At 44.1% G+C, this 21,310-nt stretch overlaps 2 protein-coding genes across 3 annotated transcripts in view; both read left to right on the top strand.

Moving 5' to 3' along the window:
• Positions 1-8,244, top strand: part of adgra3 (adhesion G protein-coupled receptor A3) — a 41,876-nt gene extending 33,632 nt beyond the window's left edge. The window contains exons 12-19 of the mRNA XM_035426802.1: positions 375-575; positions 1,735-1,933; positions 2,535-2,743; positions 3,089-3,213; positions 3,661-3,784; positions 4,339-4,484; positions 5,621-5,716; positions 6,462-8,244. Of these exons, the coding sequence (XP_035282693.1) occupies positions 375-575; positions 1,735-1,933; positions 2,535-2,743; positions 3,089-3,213; positions 3,661-3,784; positions 4,339-4,484; positions 5,621-5,716; positions 6,462-7,809 (2,448 nt within the window). The 3' untranslated portion in view covers positions 7,810-8,244. The remainder of the gene's footprint in view (positions 1-374; positions 576-1,734; positions 1,934-2,534; positions 2,744-3,088; positions 3,214-3,660; positions 3,785-4,338; positions 4,485-5,620; positions 5,717-6,461) is intronic.
• An 11,739-nt stretch (positions 8,245-19,983) lies between these two features.
• slc26a5 (solute carrier family 26 member 5) overlaps positions 19,984-21,310 on the top strand; it is a 33,694-nt gene continuing 32,367 nt past the window's right edge. For both annotated transcript variants that reach the window (XM_035425520.1, XM_035425519.1), the window contains exons 1-2: positions 19,984-20,118; positions 20,343-20,486. The gene's annotated coding sequence lies outside the window, so the exon portion shown is untranslated. The remainder of the gene's footprint in view (positions 20,119-20,342; positions 20,487-21,310) is intronic.

Below are 21,310 nucleotides of genomic sequence, written 5' to 3'. Positions count from 1 at the left end.
CACTCATGGGGCACATTAAACATGTACATGCTTAAATTACTGCACAGTTTGTTCATTTTGCCTCTTAAATTATCCACTATGTTTGCAGTTTTGAAATAACTCATATCCCCAGTTTTACGAATGGAAACAAATTGCTTATGCAGCCCCGTGCCTGTAAGTCCCCACAGAATGCAGTTTGAAAGTTTTCACCAGTTACAGAAACAAAAGGTTACTCTACAATAACGTGTGCTGTCAGAGGTACACAGAACGGATCTGGGCAGGTTTGGCAAGCCCTGCCCTGCGGTGACATGGATGCGGTTATAGTCTATAATGAGAAGCACTGCTGGCTTAGGTGACTGTCAGAGAGGGGACGTGATAAATGGCTCTCCCTACAGAACTCTCCCAACATCGCCCTGGAGGCCCACACCATCAAAGCCAGCAGCTTCAACGGGATGACCTGCACGCTGTTCCAGAAGCTGACCCCCGAGCGCTCGGGCATCAGGGAGCTGTCCGGCCGGGACCCCGACATGAACCTGGACAAGCAGCTGAGCTTCAAGTGCAACGTCACCAGCACCCTATCCAGCTTGGCTCTCAAAGTGAGTGAGCCCTCCTCTCCTCTCCTCCGCTCCTGTCCTCCCTCCTCTCATCCTACCCCCCCCTCCAATCCTCTCCTACCTGCTGCTGCTCCTCTCCTACCTACCCCTCCACTCATCTCATCCTCCCTAACCCTCCGCTTCTGTCCTCCCTCCCCCTCATCCTCGCCCATCCTCCCTCTCCTCTTCTGTCCTCCCAACTCCTCCTATCCTGTCCTCATTTCTCTCCTTCTTCCTACCCCTCCTCTCCTTCCTCCCTCCTCCTCTCCTCCCGCCTCCTCCTATGCTGTCCTCCTCCTGTATGATCAAACAGGTCTTGCTCATTTGGGAAGCACCGCAGTCGGTGTTAATGCATTCCATTCTGAGAGCAGAACTCCTCCTCTCTTTCCCTTTCTGTGCAGTGCCATTCATTTCAGTTTGACTAGTAAAACCCCACCAAAGAGGGGATTTCTGACTCTAGGCCAATGCAGAGATTGAGCACCTTGTAAATGTGCTGTTCAGGGATAATTGGCCCTGGTTCCAGCAGAACCACTGAGTGGTTTTATGCGGGTGATCATCCTTTATTGGAACAGAGGGGAACTCAAGTGGCTTTGTTCTCTATAAACCTTTCTGTTTGGACAAATGCAGTGTTGTGGTCCATGTGATTGAGATGCAGTGGCCGTGGTCCTTATAAACCATTCACATGAAGGAGATGCAGTGGTTGTGGTCCTTACAAACCATTCATGTGAAGGAGATGCAGTGGTTGTGGTCCTTACAAACCATTCATGTGAAGGAGAGGCGGTGGTTGTGGTCCTTTCAAACCATTCATGTGAAGGACATGCAGTGGTTGTGGTCCTTACAAACATTCATGTGAAGGACATGCAGTGGTTGTGGTCCTTACAAACATTCATGTGAAGGACGTGCAGTGGTTGTGGTCCTTATAAACCATTCGTGTGAAGTACATGCAGTGGTTGTGGTTCTTGTAAACCTCTAATGGGACAGATGGGGTGGTTGTAGTCTTTGTAAACCTCTAATGGGACAGATGGAGTGGTTGTGGTCCTTGTAAACCTCTAATGGGACAGATGGAGTGGTTGTGGTCCTTGTAAACCTCTAATAGGACAGATGGAGTGGTTGTGGGCCTGTAAACCTCTCAGATTGAGAGAGAGATTTCATCCTCTCTCAGAACACCATCGTTGAGGCTTCGCTGCAGCTGCCCGCCTCGCTCTTCTCCCAGCTGTCTGGCCAAGCCGAGGAGACCTACAAGCTCCACCTGCTGGCCTTCAGGAACGGCAAGCTCTTCCCCGCCACCGGCAACTCCAGCCAGCTCGCTGACCAGGGCAAGAGGCGGAGCGTTGCCACCCCCGTCATCCTCACCAAGATCGGTGAGTGTGGGCCCCGCACTTCCACTGCTGGGTCACCTGACCTGGCAGCAGTGCAAAAACCATGGGTCACCTGACCTGACAGCAGTGTAGGACCATGGGTCACCTGACCTGACAGCAGTGTAGGACCATGGGTCACCTGATCTGACAGCAGTGCAAAACTATGGGTCACCTGACCTGACAGCAGTGCAAAAACCATGGGTCACCTGATCTGACAGCAGTGCAAAAACCATGGGTCACCACGTGACAGCAGTGCAAGACCATGGGTCACCTGATCTGAGTGAAGCAGTAATATAACTTTTATTTACAATTATTAATTTGAATAGCACTTTAAGATCGCAGGGCGCTTTACAAACCTTGGGTTACCACTGGAAGCCAGTGGGTTTCCCATAGGAATGATGGAGGTATGTTTTTAGCTTTGAATTGATTATGAAATGCTGTCTTGAAAAAAATTCTTCTTTCCTATGTAGCCTTTCATCAGTAGAGGCTACTTGAAATGAATGAAAGTTTGAGAAAGTTTGGATGCATCCAACCTGATGATGGTTATGTGTTTCGAGGTAGTGTGGAGCTTCTGTCTGATTCCCCCCCCCCCTCCCCCGTGCAGAGGGCTACCCCCTGAGGAACCTGCGCAGCCCGGTGAACGCCACGCTGCGGCGGTTCGCGCACGGCGCCGACCCCGTGGCGGCCTACTGGAACTTCAGCCTGCTGGGCGGGCAGGGCGGCTGGGAGTCGGACGGCTGCCGAATCCTCCACTCGGACGACAACTTCACCACCATCTCCTGCAACTCGCTCAACAACTACGGAGTGCTGATGGTGAGGGGCCACCTCCGCCTGCCACACCCTCCCCCACCCCCATATAATTACCCCCACCTCATTTCTGCTTATGAACCTCCAGGGAGACACTTCTGTGGAGCTACTCTGTGTCCTACACACTCAGTCAGGTCATCGTCCTCATCGTTTCTTAGCTCCCCTGCATTATGAGTAATACTGTTTTGCTAAACAGACTGCAGCGTACTCCAGCAGCAGTAATCGGCCATTACGCGGCCATCCCCCAGAAAACTGGCTTTGGGACTTAAAGTGTCTGCGGTGATGTCACGCACTTGTGGCGGCCGGACCCGGGACCGCATCCCTGAGACAGATGGGTGTTTTATCTTCCAGGACTTGAGCGGAGGGGAGTACTTCCACCACAGCGCCGACCTCCTTCACCCAGTCATCTACGCCACCGCTATCATCCTGCTCCTGTGTCTGCTGGCTATTATCGTGAGCTACATCTACCACCACAGGTAGGCTACACACCTGCTCTGCCAAGCCACCGGAACTGAGCTCACCTCTGCTCCTGGGGCCTTCCTAATGCACAGCAGAGAATTTAGGAGCCTCAGCTTGCTTTATTGCCTTGGCTGAGGTTCGCTTTTTATTTGCCGACTCTGAGCCAAATCTGGACCAAGCTACATTTGTCGTTATATCACTTGAGACCATCATGCTACATTACGTTTTGCCATCTGTGAGTGAGGATCCTTGCTAAGAGAGTCTTCACTTCTAAGTTCTGGACACCTTCAGAGTTGAATTGTTCCCTTTATTGCAAGTCATTACTTGCTTACAGACCCTTTCTAATGAGAAAAGTTTGATAAAATGTCATTCGAATGTCTTTCCTTTCCTTTTTATTCTGTGGGTAAAAACTAGTTCTGCGGGCAGTTTAACTCGTGTTTCTCTCTGCAATTTTTTCCCCCCAGGTCTGTCCGGATCAGCCGTAAGTGCTGGCACATGCTGATCAACCTGTGCTTCCACATCTTCCTCACCTGCGCCGTGTTCGTCGGGGGCATCACCCAGACCCGTCACGCCAGCGTTTGCCAGGCTGTGAGTGACGCCCCCCGCCCCCCCACCCCCCACACCCAGCCGTAGCTGCCGACCGTGTCTGCCACGAGGACTCACTGTTTACATTACCGAAGGGCCTGCTGTAGCACATTGTCAGCGGGGGGTTTTTGGCACCATTTTGGCTCCAAGAAACTGAGCCGGCCAACTCTTTTGGCTCGGTCGGCTCAGCTCCCCGGCTGTTTGTAAATGAAACTGGTCGGAGGATAGCTCTGCTCGAGGCAGATACGGAGGAAACCTGCCACGCCGCTCCCATTCTAACCGGCTTGATATGGGGAATTCGACATGCAATTTCCTGTTGTTAATTTATGTGTTTGTCGCCCACGTTATGTGTCCGTTCCTTTTCAAAGAGGAAAGGCAATGTGTAGCGCTGAGATTTCACAAAAATTTTAAATAATGTAAGAATTATTGTTATGTAAATTTTTTGGGAAGTTTCCTATAGCCTGTGGGAGTGTGGGATGGTTCAGTAAAGCATATGGTCGTAAATGGGTGGTGCGGGTGGCAGTTATATTGCCCTGTGTGTGGTCTCTCTCTCTCAGGTGGGCATCGTGCTGCACTACTCCACTCTGGCCACCGTGCTGTGGGCGGGAGTGACGGCACGCAACATCTACAAGCAGGTCACCCGCAAGGCCAAGCGCTACGAAGAGCTGGACGAGCCGCCTCCCCCGCCCAGGCCCATGCTGAGGTACGGAACTACATCCCCCATAATGCACCTTGATTGACCGGTTGAGCTACTGTCTTGGGGGAGGATAGTGTTTCACTGCTGCCATTGCCAGCACTCCGGTTGCCTCACCCTGTCCCAATAGTCATTACACCATTACGCAAGCGAATCAACTCAGATAACCTTGGCAGTGAGCAAGTGCTTCATTGTTTCAAAATGTTTTTGAAAGTCATGCTTTTCTAAGATTGGACATGAATATACACAGTAGTTCTTATGAGACTCAAGTGTTTGTTTTTCAGCATCTGTTAAAGCTCCCTTTTTCCTGTGAATGAAATATAAACACATACATTCCTGCAGTATGCAGTGAGCATGAACTTCCACTGCATGCTGCAGGTATAAATTTTGTTTGATTCAAAAATGTCATTTCACCAAGCAGAATATGAGCAAACCCACTCAAAGTTTTTTTTTTTTTTTGAAACTGTGAAATCAGGTTGTACAAGTTTTATTGTATGATTAGATCTGTGGCATTCATGTCCTTTAATATGGTAGTATGGTTCCCCCAAAAATGAGAGCTTTTATTTTTGCGCTCTGCAGAATATGATGCAAACACCCAAAGCATGAAGTTTGTGATGTCCTGCTCTAAAAAAGTAGCGCTTTTGAAATGACTCATGAACTGCATTCCGGTTTATTATGAAAAGTATATGTACACGGTGACTTGTCATTAGTAACTTATTATTATCTTTGCAATTTCAATTATATATACACATGGGGCTACCTATACTTGTCTGATGTCAGTCTTGTAAACGTCTGGTGAAGTTTAAAGGACTCCTGCATGTTTGCCTCACCTCAAGCTCTACGTGTTCATCTATAACTTCTGTAATATGTTGGTAAAACACTTCATAACAACGTGACAGAATTTTAATTGCGTACATTTAAAAGATTTATTAAAATGATTGGAGCTATATATTTGTTAAATAACTATCATAAACATAAGTGTCAAGGTAAGCATTTAACAAGTCAGGGGAATTCCTTTTCACTGTATATGCAGTACACAGGCAAGCAGGTCCCCCAACCCATAAATATGCAGTTATATAACCCATTTGTTAAAGTGTGTCTAGCCAAGGACATGATTTGAATTCAATTTTTATTTCTTTTCATAGGTTCTACTTAATAGGCGGAGGAATACCCATCATTGTGTGTGGTATAACTGCAGCAGCTAACATCAAGAACTACGGAAGCCGTGTTAATGCGCCTTTGTAAGTAAGATTGGTGTTATAATCTCATTGTATAGACGTGGATAATTTAACGATACTTTCTTATTTGCCAGTTGAAAATCTGAAATTGTTCAGATACTTGGCACAGTTTTTAACATTCTTTCCCTATTCTGGATTCATAATCTGAAATTGCTTTTTTATCATTCATTTTTTTATCTGCATTTGTTTGTTTTTCTAAATAATGAAATATTTGTAAATAAAATGAAGTCCTAAGCAATTATGACGGGCTATTTTTAGTTATCTTGTCACCTTGTGAGTGCCGGTTTTCAAGGCTGCCTGTGTCAGTAATGGCTGCCGTTGGGTTGCATAACCGCTGAGAGTAATTTTGAAGCCTAGACTGCAGTCTTGGGTGTAATTAATTTTTGTGCGGAGACGCAACTAATACCGCCGATCGAGGCGTCGTGGATCGCGAGCGCTCGAAATGCAAAACAAATCTCATCACGCCAAATACCTCGGCTAATTCTCTGCGTCTTACATGAAAATGAATTTTAATTAAGTTTCGGATTTAACTTTAATGAAGCTCATGTTTTTAAAAAATAATTCCAGATCATGGGGCCGTGTAAATCTTAGATCATTGATTCTTGTCGAGATTTTTGAGCTAATGAAAATGTATTCCTGACGCGGTGACTGTTTGGTATGTGAATGACACTGGCTGGAGAGGTGGCAGGGGTGCTCGGCGCTGATGCTAATCCTAATTCATCCTAATCCCGTTTTGGGTTTCTCGCAGCTGCTGGATGGGGTGGGAGCCCAGCCTGGGGGCCTTCTACGGGCCGGCGACCTTCATCATCTTCGTCAACTGCATGTACTTCCTGAGCGTGGCGGTCCAGCTGCGGCGGCACCCCGAGCGGCGGTTCGAGCTGAAGGAGCCGCCCGAGGAGCAGCAGCGCCTGGCGGGCAGCGAGCAGGGCGAGGGCCCCGCCCACGACTCCGCCTCCGTCTCCCAGGGCAACTTCTCGGCCGTGTCGCTGTCGGCGCTGGAGAACGAGCACACCTTCGCGGCGCAGCTGCTGGGCGTGGGCCTGGCCCTGCTGCTCTTCGTGGCGCTCTGGGTGTTCGGGGCCCTGTCCGTGTCCCAGGAGTACCCCGTGGACCTGGTGTTCAGCTGCCTGTTCGGGGTGGTGGCCCTGGGCCTGGGGGCCTTCCTGGTGGTGCACCACTGCGTCAACAGGGACGACATGCGGCGCTACTGGGTGTCGGCCTGTTGCCCGGGGCGACGGGACTACTCGGTGCAGGTGAACGCGCCTCCGGCGGGCTCCGGCCCGGGGAACGAGGAGGCGGCGGCCAAGTGCCCCAACGGCAGCGCGGAGTCCTCCTGCACCAATAAGAGCGCCTCCAGCGTCAAGAACTCCTCCCAGGGCTGCAAGCTGACCAACCTGCAGGCTGAGGCCGCTCAGTGCAAGCCCCCGGCCGTCCCCGCCCCCGCCCCCAGCAACGGCGCCGCCCTGCTGGACAACAGCCTGACGGAGCACTCTGTGGACAACGAGATAAAGATGCACGTGTCGCCCATCGAGGTGCAGTTCCGGCCCAACGGGCACCCCGGGCGGCACCACAAGAACCGGACGCGGGCCCACCGGGCCAGCCGGCTGACGGTGCTGCGGGAGTACGCCTACGACGTGCCCACCAGCGTGGAGGGCAGCGTGCAGAGCGGCCCGCACCGCAGTCGCCACGGCAGCCACGAGGGCCACGCCCGCAGCCGGCGCGCCGCCTACCTGGCCTACAGGGAGCGCCACCAGAGCCACGTCCAGCAGGACAGCAGCGACGCCAGCGCCTCCCTGCCCCGCCGCGGCCGGAGCGGGGACAGGGGGGGCGGGGCCGGGGGCGGGGCCGGCTGGGAGGCCGCCGCCTCCCCCGGGGGCGGAGCCGAGGCGCCCAGCGGAGGCGCGTCCAACACGAGCAAAGACAGCTTAAAGCAGTCCATCACCGTGGACCTGGAGGCGCAGCCCAAGTCGTACGGCCTGAATCTGGCCAATCAGAACGGGCAGCTCAAAGACAGCAGGCAGAGCGCGGCTTTGCTCGGCTCAGATAACACTGGCAACATTAAGACTGGCTTATGGAAACATGAAACTACCGTGTAGCGATTGTTCCTCCCTGAAATGAACGCACCCAGCGTGCTTCTTTTCATGAACTGTGAATCTTGTTTGTTTTATTTTATTTCATTTAAATTTATTTTATTTTATTTTATTTCAGACACCAGAGACAATTTTAAAAAGCTTTAACAAAAAGTTTTTTTGGAAATGTTTTTTAAAAAATGACTGAAAGACCACAATAATTGTGTATGTGAAACTGAGTGAAGATTTTGTGAAGAGCCCCAGGGATTGTAAGAGGACGCAGCTTTTACCGTTTTGTAAATGATCTATTTTTATATACTTTTAGCCCTGTCGATCATGAATTTTGTATGTGAAACTGCATGGCCTGTGCTGTTGCCCTGCGCATATATAATGGGCTGGATCATTTTTATTTTCTAGATCTTGAATTTTGTTTTTACGTAATAAACGAAATGTGTCTAATTGCGTCTGCCGCTCAGAAGCATGTTTTTCAGTGCCTGACACGCACGTTTTAGCCATTGCCTTTCAGCCTCTACTTTTAGAAGAGAAAGTAATTGGACTTTGTTGCAAAACGCAGATGGGTTGAGGCCATAGTTTAACGGTGGCCAGGTCCCCCTCCAATTCCATTTGAGTGTGTCGGAATAGCCGCAGTGGGCGCATGAAGCGGGCACAGAGGGCGTCTGACCACCAGGCGGGCACGTCGCCGGGCACATCGCTGGGCCCGGCGCGACTGGCAGTCATTTCGCGGCGGTGGGGCGATCGAGGTCGCCCCTGGAGACGAGGATAATTAGAGGAGTCTCTCACCCCTCCTGCCTGGACGGTCCTTTAGAACTCGGAAGACCGGGGCGGGCGCTTTTTAACGAGCAGGCTTAGGACTCGAGGACTTGGCTGAACTCCGCCAGGCGCACGTCGCTGAGTCCCGTTTCCTCCTGTGAGTGAAATTTATACACGGCCTAGCTCGCCTTCCAATTCACAAGTCATTTGAAACTGATACGTTGATAATCCAGTGTACCGTGTTTCCACCCTATTTCAAATCAAAACGGGCATTCGGTTAGCATGCGGAAGTGTGAAACATCGTTTCGGCTAGGTGTCTGGTCGCTGTGCACATTTTCATTTCGGTTGAACTTACTGGAAATAAACTGTTTTTTATGGGGGACCCGGTTTTAAAAAAAGGAGCAAATTTCCACTACTTCAATAAACGTTGGAACAAAGAGCATTTCCTACATCAATCTATGGCTTTTATAAGGGGTATGTATGGCTGCTGGTCTCCACCTCTCTCCTTCGGTCCATATTTCAGTTTGAGTTTAGCCGTGTACCAGTGTTAAGCCGGCAGACACAAACGCACGGTCAGCACTTTGCGGCCAAACACTGGCTGCGCCCTGCTGACCGTTACTACACAGGTGCTGGTCTGCTGACCGTTACTACGCAGGTGCTGGTCTGCTGACCGTGTTTTTCTGCTGTTAAACAGGCTTGAAGGGCACACAGTCCGTGAAGGGCGCTCTAAAACCGGCTTCCTGTTTTGATACAGTAGCTTTCCATTGAGGTGTCTGTACCGGAAACTCGAAAGTGCATTCTCCCACCAGCATGTCTCCCGTGTTGCGCAAGATGCCGTTCTGAATGCTTTACTTTGGCGTGTCACGCGGCTACGATTACTTTCCTGAAGGCCTTATTAAAGCCTTGCTTATGTACTCTTCTAAAATATTACCGGCTGCACCCCTGCGCCCTGCTGTTGTTTGAGATCAGAGGAAGTGTACGTGTCATGTCTTAAGTTTCAAGGTCAGTTGCCTTTGTCAGACCAAATAACTTCAGCAAGTTCAGCTGCGCTGTCTGAATAATTGCCAATCCAATTTCCTCTTTATCATTGGTGTGACCAGCGAGTGCTTCTCCTTCTTGCCGTGGTGAAGGTCATTCAATAATAATTAGAGTAATGCATCCAAACACTCCTTATCCATAACTGTCACCTACCATTACAACAACTGCGCTGTATACTGAAAGAGAAAATAACATGGCTGGCGTTTCACCCCACTGATGATGCATTTAATACAGATTTCAGGAGGACTGAGATGTATTGCACAGCCATCCTGGATATATCAGAACTTAATAAGCCTTTGATTTATGTTTGGGGCAATAATTACTTTGTTGGAAAAGCTTCAACAGCCTTAAGAACTCATCTTCCAATCAGCACTCATGCGGACAAGCAGAAATCAGATATAATTCCCCCTTCTTACCTCACACTGCAAAGCACAATTTCCCCCACTCAGCGAGCAAAAGCCGGAAAATAGAAGTGAGGTGGAAATCAAGGTTGAGAGATGTTTTGGCATAAACAGGCTAGGTTAACACCCATATAGCTCAGGTTTTACCAGGATATTGGCTGGCTACATCCTAATCGGCCAGAAAACTTTCAACCAAATGTAGCCGGGTTTTCACCTGAACGCCTTGATGACGTTTCACCGACTTTTCACCGCAAAGAAATGTTCGCTGGGTAAGTGTGCCACAGATGGCTCTTGGGAGTAAAATTGTATCAATGAAGTGGGTAACATGCCCAGACCTGCCAGGCTAGCGTATCTCTGGGCCTATGCTGTGTATATGGCCCTCGGTGTTAAGGAAGCATTTACTGTACTGTATGTCAGCAGAGTATTTCACATTTTGTCATTACACAACTAATTTCTACTGCATTTAGCTACTTTTACATTAGTTCTGTGCTCTGTATCCACTTGGTTTTATCCACACAAAGCACAAACTTAGTAAGTCAGTTCACTTCCTTTCTAACAGAAATTGCCAAAATATGCACATTTGCCCTTTATAATGTCACAATGGTTGAAATGGATGACAGTGGATGTACACCCATTTGTCTGAACACGTGATTACAGGCTTGCGCTGATCAACAAAAAAAGTATCACAGATACTTATATACAGTTTTACATTGTGTGTATTGTGATAAACCTTTTTAAATATTCTGTGAATATGACGTAATGCTTTCCAAGGATATATATATATATATATATATATATATATATATGTACTCTTAGTGAGTAAGTTATGTATTGTACAAATCGCTCAGACTTTCCAGATGCAGACTATCATTGTCTCTTGCCATTTAAATGACATTCTATATTTTTCTTTAGATTTTGAGGAACTTAATTTGAATCTGTATCAATTTCAGCCACGGATGAAATACATAAAAATGTAATGTCTTATTCTTTTTAGCCTCTATATAGCTTTAGAGCCTGTGTTTATGTAAAGCCCAATCATACAGCACTCACAATCTGGTGCTAGTTTCATAGACATTCAAACCTGTCAAAAGAATTGGGGGAAATACACATATTTTCTAAGGAAGCATACGGGATGGGTTCCTTGTATGTATGTACTATGTAGCCATTCAGAGCAAACTGTGATTATAATTTGATGGACTGAACAGATGGCCATTCAGTAAAGCGATTTATTTATTTATTTGTTTTTTTACAATAGGCAAAATTCAATGGGCCAACTAATTCAAAAGACTGGAACTAAAAGGGGAGTCCCTGGTGGCTCCCTTGGGTGCTTAAGTCTTGCACAGGATTCCTCACTGAGTAACTTTAAGTACAAAAAGCTTCTCCACGAGTGGTGCAGTTTGTAGGGCGCCCAACTGAATCCAGCCATATAAATCCCCCCTGCATGGATGGGGGTTTGATACCTGTCCTGGGACTCTCTGTTCTGTGCTCCCTCTCTGCTTTCCCCCATCTGAATAAAAAGGTTTTTTTAAGTGCAAAAGAAGAATGGGCTGTCTGCTCTCTCTTTAAGAAAAAGCATCTATATAAGGAGCAATGGCCATAAAGGCCTTAAATTAATAAAAATCGTAACTCCTTGAAGAAATTAGATTAAATAAACAGTAAATTCCTCTTCAAAAGTTTACCCAGCGAGGCTGCAAATCAATATTCTGTTTATGTCCATTTCTTGCATGCTGTGAATCAAATGTAACATGCATGAAGTCATGAAAATGGCTGTGGCAAACTATCAAGAAATTTATATTTATCTGAGGGAACTTTTGTTGGTGCTATAATGAAAAATTAATCTGTTGATTTTAGACTGAAGATTAGAAGTGAGTTATTGATTTGTCTGTCTGGGTTTTACTGCCAACTTGGAGTTGTACCTAGTAGACTCTACTAAAGAAAAATCAGCTACACCTTATACGTTTAGCAGTGAGCTATGAATAATAAATACATTGGTAATGAAATAACATCACACCAAAGAGGTTGTGTACCAATTACTTCATTGGCTAATTACTCTGTAATAAAGGATGTGTAAAAGAAGTGACTACAGTGTTTTATGAAGCACACACACCTCTTTATCTTGGTGTGTTCCAAAGCATTTTTGTGCACTAAACACAGGCTTCAAAAATTCATGGCAGTAGTTGAAAGCATTCACTTACATGAAAATCCCTGGTGGGACAGGTCACCTTTCTGTGTAAAATCCTTTAGAAAATTGTATCTACTTGCATAATGTTTTATATTGTCCATTGGCAAGATTCAATCTTGCTTGTAATGGATGTAAACTTTAAATTGCATTTGGTGACTGAGATTGTAAAGGTGTGAGACACACCCAAGCTTTCCATTTTGTTTCATTACAGATTTATTGAACAATTTTGTTTGTATCTGACTTATAGCATCTTAGCAATACTGTGACTAGAATCTTGTTCTTAAGAGGGACACTTTGATACAATGTATGATTTCTTGTTAGTGATGTTGTTCTCTGTAGGAAGCACATCACAGGTTCCCTGGTTCAACGGTGAGTTTCTAGTGTTATTTTATGCTGGTCATGTCTTTTATGGTGATCAACCACTGAAAAAAAGAACACCACTGCTGTGCTTTAGGTGTAAATATGGAATGAATATGGTGGAGTCCAGAGACAATCAAATGGCCTCTTCCAGCCTGTTTCCTCACTGCCCCCTGGGAAATCTCACCCTAATGATAACTGGCCATCTGCAACATACTCTTGCTCTCGCTGTGATGTCTCATTCACTCTAACATCATGGGCCCCACAATGTCATCTCCACTGTCTCTGACATCCCCATTGCAGCGTGTCTGGCCAACCATTCAATTTTTTACTTCAGTGTTTTCTTCTAAATTACAACTCCCTTGTCAGCTATTATACTCTGAATCAGGCTTGCAAAGGTGATCGTGTCAAGATGTACTTATGAAAATGATTGTATTCTACAAGTACAGCACAAATGTAACCCAGTAGTCTACTCCTAAAAATGATGAATGCACTCACCTGAAATATTGTAAATATTGAAATATTGGCTAAAAGAAGTACTTTCTTTATCAGCTAAAATGCAATCTGGATTAGTCTGGGAAACATGTGACACTGAATTGTAGTCACTACAGTAACTTTTCAAATCTTCTGAAAGATTTCAGACTGGTATTTCGGACCAATACAAAACCATTAACACTATGAGAATCTGTCACCAGTTAGGGACATAACCCTGAAATGAGGACAATCTATGGTAGCTAGTTGGCAATTGCATGGCTGCTTGGAAGCACCCTGTATGCTCACCTTACATAGTTATAGGTTCATTCAATTAAACATGGTCATCCTTTGCATAGGCTTATCAGGAAGTATATGGAAAATATATATCTGAGTGTGCTAAGGGGACAGCAACATATTTCTAGTCTCAGATCTAGGTGTACTGATTACGTCCTTGGCTTTAGTGTGCATTCGCTCAGTCCTTATTCATGGGGCTGTGACAGTGAGCTCGGATAAAAAGTACATTTGAGGATGTCAGTGGAAACAATGGATAAAGTATGTGCACTAGGCTTAAACCTCTGCAGCAGGATTGGAAGAGTACCTGAAGCTCCCCTCTCTTCTAGCAATTTCAGCACTGCCCTATTTTTCAGAGTTGACACTGACGGTAAGCCTTGTGCTTTCCTTGTGTGCTGACTATGTGCACTGCCCTCAGGCACTTTTGTGATGCCTGCACACATACTTTCTAACCTCAGACTGTCAACTGGTATTCAGTGCCTTGAAATGGCTATATACTGTATATGTATTGCATTGCTGCTATTCAATTTGTTAGTCCATAGCCAATATTAAGGACATACAAGGGAGCACAAAGCGTTACCTAATGACAAAAGAAACGTATATTTTCATAATGACATATAAATTACTGATGCACAAAATGAAGTGCAGATATGTGTAATTACTTTCAAAATAAGAACGTTTAAGTTATTTCCCCTTCGGAGTCCATGTAAAGGCCTACTATTTCGATGGTCAGGGTGTCGTACTGTTCTCTCGTCTGCGCAGTCGCGTTCACTCGTAGCTGACTCAAAGGGAACGCATCGACTCCGGTGAAGTTGGCAAGAAGGCCTGAGCATGCACCATCCACTTTTGACGTTGACGGGCAAATAGCCTGAGGGCTCAAACCAAAATCATAACGGACGTGAGAAGTGCGGAAAACGTTTGCGCTGGACTGAAAGAAACGAATTCAGCAAGAGGTAGGGCAGGAAGAACATGTTGTTTGTTTCGTTTGTTTGGTTTATACATTTGTAATGCACTTTCCTTTGAAAGCATGGACGTGCCGCCGTGCGGAATGCTGGGGCGCGGGTTCCCCGGCCTCAAAGTCGGTAGAAGTTTTAGAAGTTCTGCTTTGAGTCGTATATTACTTTTGTTGTTTAATTACTTAGATGAGCATTCGCTGTGCTGCATGTTTTTACTGTGGGCAATGTACGTGGTTGTGTTTGAATTGGGAGATAATGTCAAACAAACAAACCCACTGTTTCTGTTAATAGTTGGATTACCCTCCGAAATTTAAGGTGTCCAGCTTTTGCTTTTTTCAAGGAATAGCCAAGGAATAGAAATTGGAACGTTGTATCCATTAAGCTAAACTGGTGTTTATCATGAAGTTCTTGACATCGTGGCACTGAAATTTTTGTGATGTCCTGATTATTTGAGTGTTCTTTGGGAGCTGTGGTGCTGAGAAACTGATCATTTGCAGTCATTCATCAGCATTCAGGTTTCTGACTAGTATGGAGTGGTCAAGTGGGTGAACAAGACATAGCCTACATAGGTCAGTCATCCAGCTGTGCTTGACAGGGATGATAGTATGCGAACTTTTTTAAATGCAGTATACAGTATATTGCCTCTGTGTTAGTGCACAGTAGTTATTGGTAGCAGCCGGTGCTGAAATGAGAAGTTCTTTATTGTCAGGGGTGATGCATGTCAGGTCAACCATAGGTTGAAGACTCTGCTGTGTTGTAATCAGTGCGACTCAGCTTCTCCGTGTGCTTGGCACCTTTCCATCTGTTTTGTAGCTGTAATTATCGTTAGGTTTTTAAGTCAATTCATTTCGCTTTACAAAAGCTTGAACCTTTGTCAGATTTGAATTATCCTCGCACAGATCTATCTTTCTTTATCAGTGAAGCTCACACACTAATTACTGTGGAAATTAGGCCCTGCAAAGTGATTATCCTCCATTGCTTAGAGTGCTGTGCTCACCACTTTTGAGAAACACTGCGTATCCTCTGTCTTTATGTAGTCGTCTCCATGGTACTGTCTGCCAGATTTTTTTTTTCAGTTCTCACAGTGGCTTTGATTCATATTTGATATTGCACGCTGTCACAGACTCTTGACACAAAACTGATGAGGATATCACCCTATAAAACTTCTTTTTTCCACTTTAAGGAAACTTAAGATTTATTTGTTATTTGCCACTTAATGCAGGTTACTGAATAGCCTGTAACAGCACAAATGAATGTTGTGTGCTTATAGGGACTTTCATCCCAGATTACAACCGATAAATAACAGGAGCCATGTTCCTGTACACATCCTTATCTGTTAAGGCTTATATTGGGTTTTGTGGTCTAAGGAGTGGTGAACGGTAACATCATGCTACAGAACTGGGGAAACAATAGGGACTGTGAATAAGCCTTATGAAAACAAGCTGACTTTAGCAATAACAACTAAATAAAAATAAGTTAAACTTATGCATTTTAACTTTGTGAATTAGTCTATGATTTAAAATAGTGATAATTCTATGTAAGCCCCTTTTGCGCTGATCAACAAAATTTGTTCTATTCATACTCATGTTCATTGTTTTATTTCAAATCCTATGTGCTGGAGTACAGAGCCAAAACAACAAAAATTGTGTCACTGCACCAGTGCCCCAATACTTTTACATTTAAGTGTGTGTGTGCGTGTGTGTGTGTGTGTGTTTTGTGTGTTTTTGTTTTTTATTTTTTTATTTTTGTCTGAGGCTGATTATAAGAAAACCCTTTTTTTGTAATTGCTGCCATCTAATTTCCTTGTGCTTTGAGTCTTGGCAGAAGGTTCAGAGGGATAGCGCTGCTCCTTCCCTCTCTCTGCTACAGGCTTTTAATGCAGTAGCACAGGTGGTAATAATGTTTATACTGAAGCTGTCCATGGAACATTGAGCATAAACACCAAACAGCATTAGCAAAAGCCGAGCATTTGGCAGAAACATCCCTCAGCCATCGAAACATTAGGTCAATGAGGCGGCGTGCTAAACAACAAATGCACAGAGCAGTGCAGAAATTATACAAGAAATAATTGGCTGCCATTTTGGTGGTACACTCTCAGTAAGGTGCAGGAATAAATCTGTTGAGGTTCTGGCCATTGTAAAAGATTCCAAACCTGACCAAATTTGGAATTCCATTTGTTAGTTGCTCATTTTGAATGAGCAACATGCTGCACAGCTGGGACACAGAATACATGATCTGTAAGTCATAAAATGTACTGTCCTTTGGCCATCGCATTTCGGATCGTTCACAACAACTTCCAGTAAATACAGTCCACTGGAAATGTCCGTGTATTTAATGAACCGCTCATATGTGTCACGAGAGCACTTAATTTCTCAATCTCTGCTCCTTCAGTTAAATAACTGTTGACTCTGTAGGATGCTGGATTCAAAGGGCCGTGAAACTAAAAAATATGCAGCCAGATGGGCAGTCATGGTGTTAGGTTCTATCAGCTGCATGAAATTCACTTGTTCGCTTTTGTTATAGTCATTAGTCATAACGATATATCGAGATGATGGTTCATTTTTGAGAGGGCTGGAATGAGCTCTTTCACTGGGAGCCATTTGCTTCCTCGGTGTCGCACGCGTACATTATGTAGTCGTGTAAATGGCGGAGCAGCAGGCTTCAGCACCATGGTTAGCACCAGCTGTCACTGCCAGCATGTTGTAGGCTGGGTCAGTGTTGCCCATTTCAAACTGAAAGAACGGTGGCAGAATGATTGAAGTCAGCAGTATTAAGCTAATTGGCCCAGGGGTACTATATTGTGTAATGCTGTCCTGCTAAATGGGTCATTCATTCAAAACTGTGGGCAAAATTGAATGAGAATAACTTTGATATGCAGGCTCAGGGCTCATACTGTTTCCATTGATATTCTGTGAATATCCCTGTAACAGATTATATTTTCTATATCTTTACTCTTAACTTTCAGTGAACACTCACGTCCCTCGTGTCACAGTTGCTATAAATCAATGACAGCAGATCAGGATTACTTTCAGGAGTGACATTGAAAAAGCAATTCAATGAATCCTTGTTTCTTGTTGAATGATAGTGTTAGCTATTAGACAATCTCTATGTTTCATCTTCTGAAATAGCCTCTATTTGAGACTCTGTAGTATGCCAAAAATTGTTAAATCAAGCATTTTCTTCTCCTTTATTATTGTCTTTGTGCATCCATGTGTTCACTTAATGTGCATGATCCCTGTCCACAGTAAAATTTGTCAGAAGTTAAAACAGCCCTGCTATCATTCATTAACATTTAGATCTAATTCACTGTTGCTAGTATACATGATAAGGCTATGCTGTATTAAAGGCTACTCTGTGCTTTTCCGTTTAACTTATTTAGAATTTTTTAAATGGTGGAAAAATTCATTGGACCTTCTTGTAAATCAGATTGGTATTTTTTTTAGAATACAGTTAGCCTACATGTTTTTTGTAACAAGGAAATACAAATCCAGCCGTGATCAGTAAGTCATATTTTGATCTATAATATGTGCAAAGTTCAGACGATTCCTGTAATGCAAAGGTTCTGTGGATGCAGACCTTACTCTGCAAGTTTGTTTAACCTTTAATCAAACGGAAAATGAAATGTATTTCACCACAGATTAATTTGAAACAGTAATGCTTGGTGTTTTGCTGAATGCTAACCTTTCGTTTATATTTACATTTAGAACAGCACAGACTGCTGAGCTGGACAGTGTTAAATATTTAACAGTCAACAAAATAGATAAATAGACATTTTTATCAGATCCCTGAGTTTTGATGAAACCTTAAGAAAGCTGCTCCATTAATAACGTACAAATGGTGTGGGAAATATTAAGCGCGGTTTGAGAAACAGTAACTCCATAGGCTTTTGCCTTTATATAGGAAATATAGGCATATGCTTTGTGTTCATTTTACTACAGTATGTAGAAGAGTGTAGAACAGAAAGATGGTGTTGATTTACCTAAAGACCATCTGGGAAAAAATAGCTTCTTTTTTTAACTCACCATTTTCTTTTTTTCTTTTTTTTTTCATTTTAGCGGGTTCCCCAGATATTTGATTTATGAGGCAATTTTTTTCACTCCAGCAGTGATTTAGAATGGGGGCTGAAATGAACGGAGCTCAAGATGCAGCAGGTGGGTATTAGGTTCTGTGGGTCCTGCTGCTGAGTTATTCACAGAGTAGGCAGTAAGCTGGCAATCAGTAGAAGATAGCTCCGGTTTCAGGATATTTACATAAACTCGCTTTGTTTAGATCTGTATAACCTGAAGATATACCAATCAGGAGGCTTTTCTTAAACTCTCACTAGGCAAGTTCATTAGACTCCAGCATGGTCCACAGCATGGAGACTTTTTGCACCCGAAAGAGGCTATCCTATTAAATATCGGCCTATTGATTGCCATAATTATGAACTTTCACCGGAGAGGGGATTTCATACTATTACAGATACATATTATCACAAATATGTTATATATAATGTATAAAGAGACACATTTGTCTTTGGAAGCCTGGTATAGATCCAAAACCAGAGTAATGAATGTAAAGCAAAAGTAATTAATGCACAATATGCGTGCTGGGGGTCTTGAAATTGATTGATTTATTGGTTAAGCTCATCTAAATGCACCATGTGCCTCAGATTAGGATATATATATATATATATATATATATATATATATATATAAGCAAAGGCAGTACATGCCATGTTTCTTTTCAATCATCTAGGACATTAATTCTTAGAAGACATACATCAATCACTAAATATTTATTGTTTAGCACATTACCGATTGCCATAGAACAGGAGTTCAGTGCCACTGCCAACAAATGGTTTCCCGGGAACCTCAATCACGTTTAGACTGATTGAAGTGTCATTTTTAATGGATTCCGGTAATAAGTCATTATCCCATAAACTGACAATTAAGTAAGATTTGTTTCAAGGAGAGAACAGGCATGGCATGCTGAACGTGCGTATTTCACATAGAAAAGCATTGCAGATTGAAAAAGGGAAAGAAAGGAGTCAATTAGCCTGCTTTATCTGTATAAATGAACTAATCAATGGCATTATTAGCGCAGTAAATATTCCTCAGAAACAGGCATGCCCACATTTACAAATAGGTATTGCAGATTTCACGACATGAACAGACCACATATGATATTTAAAGCAAAGAAAACATGAATTATTTTTTATTATGTACAATTTTGTTTATGCATACAGCATGTAGACATTTGAAAAGAGGACCTCTTGAGTAGTGTATGAATGTACATGTTCACTATAAGTTGGTGTGACCCATGTTTCAGAATGAAATCCTGTGACTAGGTAGGAGTCCACATATAGTCGTTGCAGAGAACATGATGGATCTTTTGATCAATACAAATTCTAAACTGAGCAACAACTAAGGAAACAAGAAAAAAGAAAGGGGTTTTATGTCAAATAAAAGTTGAAACTGCCCCCCAAGCGTTTATGTCACACGTGTGCTAACGTAGAAGTTCGCTCTCGGGTGGAATTCCTGGACTGCTATGTGGGTTTTCTGTTCTTCGACTTCTTGGCACTCTCCAGCTGGTGTCCTAAACGCCTTGTGTGGTTTGCTTGCTAAATCCCATAAACAATAGGAGGGACTGGGAAGACATAACATGCCCCCGAGTCATCTGACAAAATAGCTCTTTGGACCTGTTTTTATACGGGGATTTAGACAGGTGCAGCTGCAGTGTCTGCCTGATTTAGGAGAGGCTGCTCCTGATGGTTTTTTTTTCTACCAGCTTTCTTCTTTTAGTGCTCATGATTTTTTATAAAAGGAACGCTTATTTTATTTGTGAATATTCAGCGACCCAGTTCATACAGCTACAATAAATCCAGGTAATGTTTGTTTTCACGAGCATTAGGCCCAGGCCAGTGCCAGCATACGTGTTTGTTACAGGGTGATTGTACATATAACGGAGCGATCGAGATGAATAGCATTCCATTTCTACCAGGGAGCTGTGCTGCTTTTTCAACAGCAGAATCCAAATACACTCCCTCCCCCCCCCCCCACCGAAGTTTGCCTGAAAAAACAAGGATTAATTGCTGTTACGCTCTTCCAGTTCATCTCCCAGATATTCCGGAAGGTCTGTTTGCCGTGGAGGCAACTTTTGTTTTTCCCATCGGGAACCAGGGCGGAAAGCATCTGTCTGGGTGGCTTCCTGCTGCTGAACTGGAGAAAGTGAAGCAGGGAGCCTCCGTCAGAGGTAAACACAGACGCTCTTATTTATAATTGCTTTAGGCCGACGGAGAATTGGCATTCCTCACCAGAGGCAGGCTCTCGGTGCGTTCATTTCACCAGAGACAGGAAGGCAAACATGCTGGTCTCTGCCAGCACGTCAATGGCAAGATTGACATCTTTAGTACACAGTTGCAAGAATATTTTCCTTGCATATCATTATGTGACCTAAATAGTAGTGAACATCCTTGATGCACGAAATTGGAGTTTAGTAACCCAATAAGAGACATTCTGTAAGACATGATTAAGGCACATTATCTGTTTTTGACTGGATGCCACCATTGCCATGCTTTTTATATCACAATATAGTAACAGCACACAGATAATGCATCAGACACCTGATTAAGAAATTGACTTTGACATGTTGGACTTTAGATTATGGTTACAATGTGAAATGACATAAACATTAACATCTTTAATAAGATGAAATGTCAAGCAAGGAGAAATGCATAGAGTACATAGAGTAACTGGGAGCCAGATGTGCTGGCTTGCGGCCACAATATTTTACCTTGTGGTACCATTTTATAAAAGAGTGTGATGTTTGTGAGGAGAAACAATTAAGTCGAAGCTCAGTTGTTAAATAAGTATTTATCGCTATAAAAATTTGATGTAGCTTGGCTTTTCATTACATTGCAAAGGGATAGTTTGAAATAAAAGAGTCTGCTGCAATGCATACTTTTGCACAGCATGCAAATGACCAACCTATATCTCCATATTGTCTAATTGTGGTTCTAAATATGCCATTAGAGGTTGCAGGTTCAACCCCCCCGGCTGCTGTATAAATATGCTAAA

This window comes from Anguilla anguilla, chromosome 7, assembly GCF_013347855.1.
Source record: "Anguilla anguilla isolate fAngAng1 chromosome 7, fAngAng1.pri, whole genome shotgun sequence".
Classification (NCBI taxonomy): domain Eukaryota; kingdom Metazoa; phylum Chordata; class Actinopteri; order Anguilliformes; family Anguillidae; genus Anguilla; species Anguilla anguilla.
This window is presented reverse-complemented; position numbering and strand designations above follow the sequence as displayed.